The following is a 13233-nucleotide window of genomic DNA, read 5'->3' as shown; positions in this document are numbered from 1 at the left end:
GTAAAAACCAACTGCGTTCAACAAAAATGTGAACGAATATTCCCTGAATGGGTTTCCAAGTTCTACAATGGATCGAAGGATGACCTATGCCATATCACATCTATAATCTAGGTTTAAATTAAGTTTCACAAAAGAGAAAATTATCTAAATGGTCTACAGTGTCCCTCAATTATCTTTAATTACTTATCTAACTTGTAAATTACAGTGGCTGATGTGGCTTCTCAGTAACTATATAACAGAAAAATCATCGCGTTTCAGATTTTTACTTCAAGTGGCAAATGTGAACACCATGAGCTTTAATTGACGATCGACACTAGTATTACGCAAAAAGGGGGTGTAACAGATGAGACTTCTGCAGTTCTGAGTGAAGCTTTATGCGCTGTTATGCGGCATCGCGTGCGTTCATTACCTTGTCGGTGTTCGTCAGGGGGCGACGGGCAGCACAGCTCCGCTCACCTCGCCGTCTCGGAAGCAACTCTCTCCTAACTTCTCCTTACTACAATTTACCGAAGTTGGTTTAAAAAAACTATCTGGCTGTGTTCTCATCTGACCAATCAGGGTCTCAATGTTAAGCTTAAGCTCCGCCTACAAAAATTCTGTCTATCCAATGAGAAACGTTATACTTTTCGTGGTGGGGCAATGTTTTTAAAGTTTGCAACGTAACAGAGACGCGAAAAAGTCTCACGCTAAAACTTGCAGCTGGTGTGGTCCTTTTAGTGTTATCGTAAGATCTATACTGTTCTTCTGGAGGGCTCTATCTTTTAACATGGGCTGGGGGGTGGTCCTGACGTAACAGAGACGCGAAAAAGTCTCACGCTAAAACTTGCAGCTGGGGTGGCCGTTTTTGTGTTATCGTAAGATCTAGACTGTTCTTCTGGAGGGCTCTAGCTTTTAACATGGGCTGGGGGGTGGTCCTAGCGGTTAGCTGGCGACGTGGGTGTCCGTCCCTTATCGTAGGGCCTTCAGCTTAACACGGTTCTGCTCTCGGCTTCTGTTCTCGTTTCTCCCCTCGGAACGTCGTCTGTCTCACGGTGGGAAGGTATGACATGCATTTAGGCATTCTTGTGTCAGTCTGTGGTATTCCATTTGCTCACTCGTTACTCGTATTACTTTGGTTAATTTAATGTCACGATATATTCGGAGCTATGTGACAAAGTACTGGATTTGCTTATCATGTCAGGGTTTTCATGGAAGGTGTTGGATTTGCCTGACACCTTACATAGTAAAACTCCTTTACTATTTTAAGTGTCTCATTTCCTAATCTAATTCCCTCAGCATCACCCGAATTCATTCGACTACATTCCATTATCCTCGTTTTGCTTTTGTTGATGTTCATCTTATACCCTCCTTTCAAGACACTGTCCATTCCGTTCAACTGCTCTTCTAAGTCCTTTGCTGTCTCTGACAATTACAATGTCATCGGCGAACCTCAAAGTTTTTATTTCTTCTCCATGGATTTTAATACCTACTCCCAACTTTTCTAACTTTTCTTTTATTTCCTTTATTGCTTGCTCAATATACAGATTGAATAACATCGGGGAGAGGCTACAACCCTATCTCACTCCCTTCACAACCACTGCTCCCCTTTCATACCCCTCAACTCTTATAACTGCCATCTGCTTTCTGTACAAATTGTAAATAGCCTTTCGCTCTCTATATTTTACCCCTGCCACCTTCAGAATTTGAAAGAGAGTATTCCAATCAACATTGTAAAAAGCTTTCTCTAAATCTACAAATTCTAGAAACGTAGGTTTGCCTTTCCTTAATCTTTCTTCTAAGATAAGTCGTAGGGTCAGTATTACCTCACGTGTTCCAACATTTCTACGGAATCCAAACTGATCTTCCCCGAGGTCGGCTTCTATCAGTTTTTCCATTCGTCTGTAAAGAATTCGCGTTATTATTTTGCAGCTGTGACTTATTAAACTGATAGTTCGGTAATTTCTTTAGCGTCTGCTAATTAATATTATCGTTCCACTGAATATAGTAAGTGGTTTCTCAAGTTACCAAATGTTACAAACATTTGCATCTTTTTTAATTCAGGGACAGAAAACTGAATTTATGAAATATAAATTTGGAAGTGTATTTCGACACCTTCCCAACGCAATGAAAGAGTTGCTTTAAACATCACGAGAAGAGCGAAACGTTGGTGTGATAACACAAACAACAACTTAGAGCACTTATGTGAACCCATATGGAAGGCCTTCAAAATGTCCTAAAAGCGATATTTGTGTATAACAGTTTAGGTAGACGCATCAGCATTGATTTCTGTGGCTCTTGAAAGCACAAAATTACCCCCATTACGTAGAGGGAATGGAATTGCGCAACGTTGCTCTATCTCAATGAAATATTGTGACATAATAAACGATATCGTAAAGAACATTTGGTTTTTCATTATCCGCTGTCACACGTAACCGACAAATTTAGCGCACCCATTTAGTAACACAGTGGCCACTTGAGGACACTCGATGGATATCAGAACAGTGGACAACTCCTAGTGGCTATTATCGGTATATTTTCGTTATGATGACACCCGATTGGAGATAAGAGGCTTTTAAGTGCTACAACTCGTCTTCACGATAACAAAATAAATGCAGCCATTAACTTAGAGGACGAGACAGTAGCTCCCTATCGTAGGCTCCGGAAACCCCACGGTATCTGTTTGGGAATCTTGACGCTAGTGAAGGCAGGTGCTGGTGGCGGCTATGAAGACAGATCAAGTACCAGAGAGGTAAAAGATGGCACAAGTGCCCGCAGAATGGGACTTGTCTTTGGGAGTTCATCGTCAGCTGGCTACTCTGTGCGACTGTTTTATCCATAATTGATCCAGAACTCCGCGAATCTATAGGAAAACAACAACGTTCCGATATCAAATCTGTCTATCCAAAGAACTGTGATGTTTATTCGTGACCTGTTTTGGCTATGGTTCAACTGGCTCTGAGCACTATGGGACTTAACATCTGAGGTCATCAGTCCCCTAGAACTTAGAACTGCTTAAACCTAACTAACCTAAGGACATCACACACATCCATGCCCGAGGGAGGATTCCAACCTGCGACCGTAGCGGTCGCGCGGTTCCAGACTGTAGCGCCTAGAACCGCTCGGCCCCTCCGGCCGGCGACTTGTTTTGTTCCTAAGTCTATCCATAGATGCCGGTATATATTTCTAGAACAATTTTATGTGTTTCTCCTGCATCATAAAAAATGAAGATGGGTGATAGTATACACTCATGAGCAACTGAATTGGAAACATCTACCTAGTAGAGTGTAACACTCCATATCGTCCTAATAACTGTGAAACGTCATGTCATGTATCCCACACAACATCAGAAGCTCCGATTGCCATCCTGATGTATGACCAAAACTCAAGAAGACTGATGGAAGCTGGCTACAAGACGCACAAATGCATCAACAGATCTTCTGTGAATCATATTGGATTTCAGGATTACGTTTTCGCTTCGTCTGCTGAATAATCTCAAGTAAGAACTCAGTTGATTAAGTATGAAAGTGGGAATGAAATTAACTACAGTAGTTCCAACCGATGTTTATTTACTATCCACAAGTAAGAGAATAAAATTTTACAGAATTGGAAGAAGTATTCGTCAATACTGGCAACCAAAAAATGATGACCAATGAATGAAATAAAGATGGTAATAAAAATTGCTCGGCACTTATTTCAGGAGTTTGACGCCATATCCAGAAGTAAACTCGTGTGTAGTCTAGAAAGGAAAATGTAAAACAAGCGTGTATTCTGTTCGTGTGGCACACTCCAGACCTATGTATTTTAAGCGCACAAACGAACCAGAGATCGATATTCGTCCCACAAGCAGTGGAAACACCATATTCGCAATTGCAAGAAGGGAAGGGAAAGAAAAAAAACCACAGGATTCAGGATGGTCCTAACTAAATTTAAGTCGAGGTGCATTGGATACGTAGCCTAACAAAAGCGCGAAAGATGTACTAAGCAAATTTATTCCATGGTTGCTTTAACGAGAAACGACCTATGTGATGCCGTTTATATACCAACCAGACCTGGTATCAACACTTTTGCACTCTGGTGGCCGTTATACCTCTCACACAGAATTCCAACTGCATTTACATACCCTCCAGTGCCGTGAACATGTGTGAATTTATGTTTGACAGCGTCCCATACAGCCAGTTAGTGAAAAAACTAGGAACTTACCAAGTATCGTACCAGATTTGCGACTGATTGAAGTTTTACTAGGGGTTGAATTCAGCACGTCACCCTTGACGGAACTACATCGAGAGATGTAAAGATAATTTCGGTAGTACTCAAAGGCAGTGTGAAAGGGCTGCCGCTGTTTATAGTATATATAAATGATCCAACAGAAAGCGCTGGAAGCTCTTTAAGACTGTCTACAGATGATGGGGTTGACTATAGGAAAGTAGCAGCGCCAGAAGCAACATCGATTTGCAGAATAACCTCAGAGGACTGATGAATGGTGCAGGATCTGGCAGTTCACTATGATTGTGAATAAACGTAACATATTGCGCATACATATGAAAAGAAATCCACTACTGTACAACTACATTATTGATGACAAATTGCTGGAAAAAGTATCTACCGTAAAATATGTAGGAGTAAGTATCCAGAGCGACCTTACGTGTAATTACCACATAAAAGCAATGATGGAAATTAAAGAAAGGTTCAGGAATGGAATTAAAATTCAAAGTGTGATAGGATATCAGTGGTACGACTTGCTGATGACATTGCTATCGTCAGTGAAAGTCAATGAGAATTACATAATCTGCTGAATGGAATGAACAGCCTAACGATACGGAATATGGATTGAGAGTAAATCGAAGAGAGATGAAAGTAATGAGAAATAGCAGAAATGAGAACAGTGACAAACTTAACATCAGGATTGACGGTCATGATTTAGATGATGTTAAGGAATTCTTCTACCTAGGCAGCAAAATAACCAACGCCAGACGGAGCAAGGAGGATATCAAAAGCAGACTAGCACTGGCAAAAATAGCATTCGTGGCCGAGAGAGATCTACTAGTATTGAACATAGGCCGTAATTTGAGGAAGAAATTTCTGAGATTGTACGTTTGGAGCACAGAATTATGTGGTAGCTAAACATGAACTGTGTGAAAACCGAAACAGAAGAGAATCTAAGCGTTTTAGATGTCTTGCTACAAAAGATGTTGAAAATTAGGCGGACTCATAAGGTAAGAAACGAGGAGATTCTGCGCAGAATCGGCGAGGAAAGGAAGACATGGAAAAGACTAAGAAGAAGAAGAAGGGATAGGATTATATGATATGTATTAAGACACTAGGGTATAGCATCCATGGTACTAGAGGGAGCTGTATAGGGTAAGAGACTGGAATACATCCAGCAAATATGTGAAGACGTAGGTTGAATGTTCTACTCTGAGATGAAAAGGTTGGCACTGGAGACGAGAGAGGAATTCGTGGCGGGCAGCATCAAACCAGCTGAGAGTCGTAGGAAGAATCTTAAGAAAATGTAACTCTTCCACAAAAGGAGAGACTTTTATAAGGCGCTCGTTCGAGCAATTCTTGAGTACAGTTCATCAATATGAGATCCTCATCAGATAGGAGAGACAGCGAAGAGCGGTGCGTTTCGTCACGGGATCGTTTAGTCCAGGCGACAGCGTTACAGAGATACTCAACCAACACCAGTGGCAGACGTTACAAGAGAGGCATGGTGCATCACAGAGAGGTTTATTATTGAAATTTCGAGAGGACATTTTCCGAGAAGAGTCGGACAACATATTGTTCCCCTCAAATGACAGCGAAGAGAAAATTGGAGATAATACAAAGGTTTATCGACAATCATTCCTCCCATGCGGCAATTCGAGCGGAACAGGGTAAGGGCGACTAGTTAGTGACACCAGAAGTATCCTCCGACACACACCTTTAGGCAGCTTGCGTAAATGTGCATTGACGTCGGACCATGTCTTCTCGGTGCTTCAGTTTTTGTCACGCAGTGCATGTGCTGTCCTGCTGATAATTTCTACGTACTCATCGCAACCAGTATCTTTTCTAATACGTTTCACACATTCCACTCTTTTTCTCTGCCCACGCAATTTTCTGTTCTACTGCTTGTTCCAGTGATAATACTAATGCTATATATCTTAGCAGATGCCTCAGTCATCTGTACCTTGTTAGGGTAAGAGATTTTCTTAGACTCATTTTCCTGGCTGATTCTCTCACGTAGGTCTCTATTACTTACCTCATCAGCTCAATTCATTTCTGATACCTTTCTCTTGCATCAAATTTCCACATGCTCCCAGTTTCCTCTTCTCTGGGTTTCATTTCCGTACAAGGCTGTGGTCCAGATATACACTCGCAGGAACCTATTTCTCAGATCCGTGTCAGTATTCGGTACCAGTCAAGCTGTTGCTGAAAGAAAATTATCTTCATCTGTACGAATCTTCTTCTTACACCCGCTTCTGTCGTCGTGCGAAATATTATTTCCTAGATACGATAATTATATCACGATCTCTTCTACTATTTATTCTCCAGTTCGATTTTATACAAGCTGTTTCTGCCATTCTTCATCATATTCGTCTAAGCTTGTTTTAAAAACGCACCAGGTGTGATGCCCTTTCCATTCATGAAGTCTTATTATTCTTCCCTCCTTTCGGTCAACGGGTCTATGACGTCTACGAAACTTACCATTGGTAAATATTCCCTTGCCACTTATTGCCCTTCGGCATATTTCGTTCGCTGTCTTCATTGCTTCTGCGACATACGAATGAAACAATATTGGCTCTCTTCATATCTCCGTTTTGCTACAGCGCAAACAGGAACAATTTGGAACAAAAATCAACATAGGCTATAGAGAAATTCCACACCAAGTCGCGACAGGCCTTCTGCTTACCGAGGTCGCCGCTCGTAGACACGAAGCTAACCATTTCTAAACCAGAAGGTGCAAGAAATTTGCACCACAAGTTTTGGACTGTCGGGGAGACAAGAAGTGGTTGCATTCATCGTCAGCCGACTGCGCGTTATTATTCTGTATTAAATCGCATGCCACTCAGTAACATCTCTTGGAATGATTATAAGTAACGCTGTTCAACCCTTTAACTGCCAGCTATTTATACAGGGTGTATCAAAATTAATCATCCGATTTAAAAAGTTCATAACTATTATGGTATTTGAGATATGTGCGTGAACAACGTAATGTTGGGAAGTGCAAACTCTCGAGTTTTACATGGTTCCCGCCAGATAGTAACACTGGCATCTGGAAGTTCGGAAATTTTTAAATCAAAGGATTACTGAAAGATGGATCGGTCGCATTGGACCAAATGATTCAGCCTTACATTACTGGCCTCCAAGGTCGCCGGACCTGACTGTCTGTGATTATTCCTTGTGGGGTTTTATAAAAGACTCTGTTTATGAGCCTCCGTTAACAACAACAATGAATGAACTGAGACATCGCATACAGCAGCTGTGGAAGCTGTAACTCAAGACATGCTCGCTGCAGTGTGGGAGCAATTTGAATACCGCATTGACATACGCCGTGCATCTTAAGGGGGGTATATTGGACACCTATGAAAAGCTATGAAAAAGAACTTTTTGAGTTTCCCGTTCATCAAAAAACAAAATTCATTGCATATGTTCATTAGTTTCAGAAATATAGACGTGCCAAATCGAATGATTCTGTTTGATACACCCTGTATATGAGTGCACAACCCGCTTGCCTCTAGCGCTAGCAACGTGTGTACACCGTCTGTCCAAATAGTTCCGAGACTGATTTTTTTTCTGGCTTACAAGCGATGTCTGCGCAGTAACTACGGTGACATTGAACTAACAACTGCGAATAACAGGTACGCGTTCGACCAGTCGGTTGTGCGCAGGCAGCGCTAAGGAGTGGACGTGCGACCAGTAAGGTGACAGCGTCGCTGTGTCACAATTCGCAATGGAGCAACGAATCTAAATCATGTGTTCAAGACGTTCTTCAAAACGTTCTGAAAGAAAAATGTGTGCAAACTTTGTCCCGTACACCTTGACTCCCGAAATAAAAGAACGACGCGTGGTCGTTTGCCCGATTTGACTGAAATGCAAAACGCAGACTTCTTTTCTGGAAAAAAAAACTCATCGTAGCTTACGAGACTTGGTGTTCCATAGTAACCTATTACAAAACGACAAATTACAGAAATTCACATGAATTGCCAACGCTTTTCCAATGTCGCGCGAGTTGAATACCACCACACAGTAAGTCTTTCCTGACAGTTTCGAACGATCCGAGCGCTTTACTGAAGCGTGAGACTATGCAACACACCTGAAGCATTAAAACTACCGTCTTAACATTTTTTTAAATTTTTTGTGGATCCAGTCTCGAAAATTTTTCAAGTGACTGTGTATGTGGCGGTAGCTGATCGAGTAAAGAGTGCTAACGTCGAAATTATACGTTTAGAAGTCATCTCAGTAAATATTTGTGACTTGTTATGACAAAAGACACGTATGTCTGTTAACCAAATGCCATACAGCTGAAATTATATTATGTAAGAAAATGGACTGCCAAACCAATTTCGTAAACATTGAATCCAAAATTTCTGTTGGATAAAACGAGACTATGAGTGCAGTGGACAAATAGAGCCCACTGTATCTTACATAGCTAAGGGGAACGAGTTGAATACTACCACACAGTAAGTCTTTCCTGACAGTTTCGAACGATCCGAGCGCTTTACTGAAGCGTGAGACTATGAATGAACTGAGACATCGCATACAACGGAAGTTCACGTTTCAGGAGTATCCGCCAACACTTTGTCACGTCATAATAGCGACTTCAGGAACTGGAATAAGTCTTGGAAACGATAGGGTCTTTGCGTTTAACGACTTCGAATCAGTACTCGAATCGTCGAATTCCAGCTCAGCCTCATTCGTGAGATTTGAAAGAAATATCACGGAGAAGGGAAACTACTAAATGAGTCCATAACGACTTGGAGAAAGTCACTTTCCAAGCGCTGTTGAACCTCCAGTAAAAGAAAGCCTACGTGGAAAAGAAGTTACATGTGATACAAGAATAAAAAAGGAAATTAATCACTTTAATGCTGTACAAAATGCGATGTTGAACGGCGTGTCCCTCCTTTTTGCCATATTCAGACCCTTCTTGAAATATACTTGTTTATAAATTTTTCTGCTTTGTAAACGTCAACAAGAACGAATAATGAAGTTTCATTTTATTATAGAAACTTCACGGTGAGACAAATACGTAATAAAAGCCTGTAATAACAACTGAGCCGGCCGCGGTGGTCTAGCGGTTCTGGCGCTGCAGTCCGGAACCGCGGGACTGCTACGGTCGCAGGTTCGAATCCTGCCTCGGGCATGGGTGTGTGTGATGTCCTTAGGTTAGTTAGGTTTAAGTAGTTCTAAGTTCTAGGGGACTTATGACCTAAGATGTTGAGTCCCATAGTACTCAGAGCCATTTGAACCATCGATAGGGTCTTTGCGTTTAACGACTTCGAAACTAAATATCCTTGGCCGAAAACTGCGGAACTGAAATGTAATTGCCTGCATCTTGAATTGTTATTATTGCAGTTTTTCTAGATCACTCCAGGCAATACCGAAATGGTTTTTCTGACACATCCGTAACCCTTTCTTTTTCCATCTCTCGATAGATACTCCAGAGGCAGGTAGAAGTACTTCCTAATTTATATCTCGTCTTCCAAGAGCAGATTTTCACATGTGAGATTGTAGAACAGAACAGAAAAGAAGAAACTGTATTATGTTCCTCGTCGGATTACCTTTACTCGATATCGGAGTTAACACAGCAGTATCTGGAAACGGAGATCGCTCCAGGTCGATATTACTATATTTCAGAGTATATGTCAAAAAGTTCGCAATAATGTAAGTTAGAGGTAACTTAAAATATTCTACATCGCACAGGTTTTTGATATAGAATGACTGTTGTGCTCACAAGCGTAGTAATGCGACTGTTTCCGAGACAGAGAGGTGTGCGAGACTTGGCTACAATACGTTTGGTACCATGACGGGCTAGTTCCAATATAAGCCTCACAAACAGTTAAGTCGTGGAAAACATACAGCAAGACACGTACACGATTCGCAGGATGAATAATGTTCACGACGTTTCTTCCTATGTTGTGTCTAATAAACGGTGTGGCGGTAATAATTACATACGACCACAGAAATATCACAGCCTTATTCAAAATTAGAAAGTGTTCACCGCAAACAGCAGATCCTGCACCACCGTAGCACAAGTGCAAGGGAGGAAGAAGGCAACGAGGAGATGGATAACGAGAGATTGTTTTAGCCATAGCTCACTGCGAGGTAAAGACTGAGATGAGGAGAATAAAACACAACAGGACGTACAGTTCTAGCAAAAAATTTTTCACTGCACATTTTACGAAGAGCTCCGTAGCGTTGTTGAAGCAAAGTGCACTGAATACTTCCTATTTTATAGCATTTAGAAACTTTCTCCAAGTTTTATTAATATCAGAACAGGTTGCTGCCCGTTTTCTCCTTTAGGAAGAAAAACGAAATATTTCCGCGATACGTTTGTATTTTCCTAAAACCAACATTAATTTTTAATACATGAAATGTGAAGTTATTTGGCACAAGCAGAGTTGTAGCACTGATTCAGCAGAATGATCAGCTTTTATGCCTTTTATGCCTATGAGGCAAGGATGCGAAAAGGTGTACACGCTCCATCGCTACAGTGTGTCAAACAATTGGAAGTGACTGAAATCTCTTGCTGACATTTTGATACAATTATAATTACCAAACCATCAGTTTAATAAGTCGTGGTTTCAAAGTACTGACGCGAATTATTTACAGAAGACTGGAAAAAAAAGGTAGAAGCCAAGCTCGGGAATATCGCTCTTGTTTCCGGAGAAATGTAGGAAAAACGCGAGGTAGTACTGATCCTATGACTTATCTTAGACGTTAGATTAAAGAAAGAGAAACTAACGTTTACTGTATTTATAGATTTAGACAAATCTTTTGACAGTATTGACTGGAAAACACTCTTTGAAACGCTGAAGGCAGCAGGGATGCAATACAGTCAGCGAAAGTTTATCTACATCTTGTACAGAAACCAGATTATAAGTGTTATAATCAGATATGAAAGAAGGGCAGTAGTTCAGAAGGGAGTGAGACGGGGATGTGTCCTATCAGCGGCATTTTCAGCTTGAACTTGGATCATGCTGTGCAGGAAATCAAGGGGAAGACGGACAGGGAACTAGTTCAGGAAGAAAGAAAAAAGAAAGAGAACTTTGAAGTATGCGAACGACATGGTAATATTCTCTCGGAGATCTAAAAGGACTTGGAAGTGCAGTTGAATGAATGTAGTGTCTTGAATAGAGGTTATAAGACGAACATCAACGAAAGTAAAATTAGGGTAATGGAATGAAGTCGAATTAAATCAGGCGATGCTGAGAGAATTAGATTAGGAAATGGTGCAGTAAAAGTAGAGGACGAGATTTGCTATTTGGTGAGCAAAGTAACTGATGATGGCCGAAGTGGAGAGTAATAAAATGCATACTGAGTACAGCAAGAAAGATATTTCTGAAAAAGACAAAGTTTCTAATATCAAATATACTCTTAATAGTCACGAAATATTTTCTGAAGACATCGTAGGTAAGCGAAATGTGTACGATAAACAATGTAGAGAGGAGGGGAATGAAAGTTTCTGGAACATGGTGTTCCCGGAGAATGATGAAGATTAGATGCGTTAATCAGATAACTGATGAGGAGATTCGAAATGGAATTGGGATGTAAAGAAGTTCGTGGCACATTTTGATTAAAGAAAGGGACCGGTTGACAAACACAGCCTGAGGCCATCCCCGAATAGTTAAGTTGGTAATGAAGAGGTTTGCCGGCCGGAGTGGCCAAGCGGTTAAAGGCGCTACAGTCTGGAACCGCGCGACCGCTACGGTCGCAGGTTCGAATCCTGCCTCGGGCATGGATGTGTGTGATGTCCTTAGGTTAGTTAGGTTTAAGTAGTTCTAAGTTCTAGGGGACTGATGACCTTAGAAGTTAAGTCCCATAGTGCTCAGAGCCATTTGAATCCATGAAGAGGTTTCAACTGGGTGCTGATTGTAGAGAGAGAGAGTTAGAGTACAGTAAGCAGGTTCTTATGAGTATAGGTTGCGGTAATTGTGTAGAGGTCAGTGAGCTTGCACAGATCGACTAGCGTGGAGATCTGCAACTAAACAGTATTTGGACAGAAGACCACGGCAGTAACGTTCACCACACAGAGTATTGAAAATGGAATGTAGCCGAATTAAATGAGGCTGTGCTGAGTGAATCATATTAGGAAATGTCTCACTAAAAGCAGTAGACGAAGCCTTCACGCACCTTTGAGAAGACATCTCGCCGTGGAGAAGGCGCGTGCTGTTACTCGTACGACAGACATGGTTAGGTAGCGCCTGTATCCCTCGGTGCCTGCTGGCGCACTGACTGCTTTATTGCTCACGGTTCGGGGAGGTCGGCCACACAGGGAGGTCTGGGAGGCGCGCACCGCCTTATCACCGACTGTCGCGTCGCGCTGATTGGCTGTCGGAAAACAACTGCCTGCCTGACCACCATATCACACGGAACTGGAGAGAGCCCCGGGTGTCCGGAGGAGCTACTTACACGCCTTACGCAAGCGTGGCTCCGTTATAATAATTTAGTTCCATGTCGCAGACATTCCACGCACTTATTTGTTTGTGAAAGACGCAACTGTAAATTTTCTTCGTTGTATTACCGTGCAATGATCTAAATAAGAAAATTGTGACATTCTGTTCAGGTTGTGGGGGAAAGAATAGAAAAGGGAGTGACAATGTCATGCAAAACTGAACCTATCACTCGGAAGGCAACTCGTTGGGACTGGATGTGGAGCCCATAACGGGATCAAAACAGTTTCAGATTATCTCCCTGTGGACTTCGAATGCATCATGTGAAAATTTTCTAATTTTTTTTTTTTTTTTTACATCTACGGCTATCGATTCGAAGCTCTCAAAGAGTTCTGTGATTCTTCGTTGTCGTTTCGGAATCCAGGCTGGAATCGATTTCTGATAGACGTACAGTCAGCTCACGTACACATCTGCATGATTACTCTGCAATTCACAATTAAGTGCTTGACGGAGGGTTCATCGAATCACCTTTAAGCTAGATCTTTACTGTTCCATTCTTGAACAGAGTGCGGGAAAAACGAACACATATATCTTTCCGTGCAAGCTCTGATTTACTTTGTTGTGATGGTCATTCTCCCTATGTAGGGCGCCAACAACTTGTTTT

General features: G+C 41.6%; 1 protein-coding gene across 1 annotated transcript in view; it reads right to left on the bottom strand.

The window, feature by feature from the left end:
• Window positions 1-12439, bottom strand: part of LOC126262880 (ornithine aminotransferase, mitochondrial) — an 89523-nt gene extending 77084 nt beyond the window's left edge. The window contains exon 1 of the mRNA XM_049959758.1: window positions 12310-12439. Within this exon, the coding sequence (XP_049815715.1) occupies window positions 12310-12367 (58 nt within the window). The 5' untranslated portion in view covers window positions 12368-12439. The remainder of the gene's footprint in view (window positions 1-12309) is intronic.
• Between the last annotated feature and the right edge of the window lie 794 nt (window positions 12440-13233).

Source organism: Schistocerca nitens, chromosome 1 (genome assembly GCF_023898315.1).
Source record: "Schistocerca nitens isolate TAMUIC-IGC-003100 chromosome 1, iqSchNite1.1, whole genome shotgun sequence".
Taxonomy (NCBI): Eukaryota; Metazoa; Arthropoda; class Insecta; order Orthoptera; family Acrididae; genus Schistocerca; species Schistocerca nitens.
Note: the sequence above shows the minus strand (reverse complement) of the source record. Positions and strands in the feature narration are given on the sequence as shown.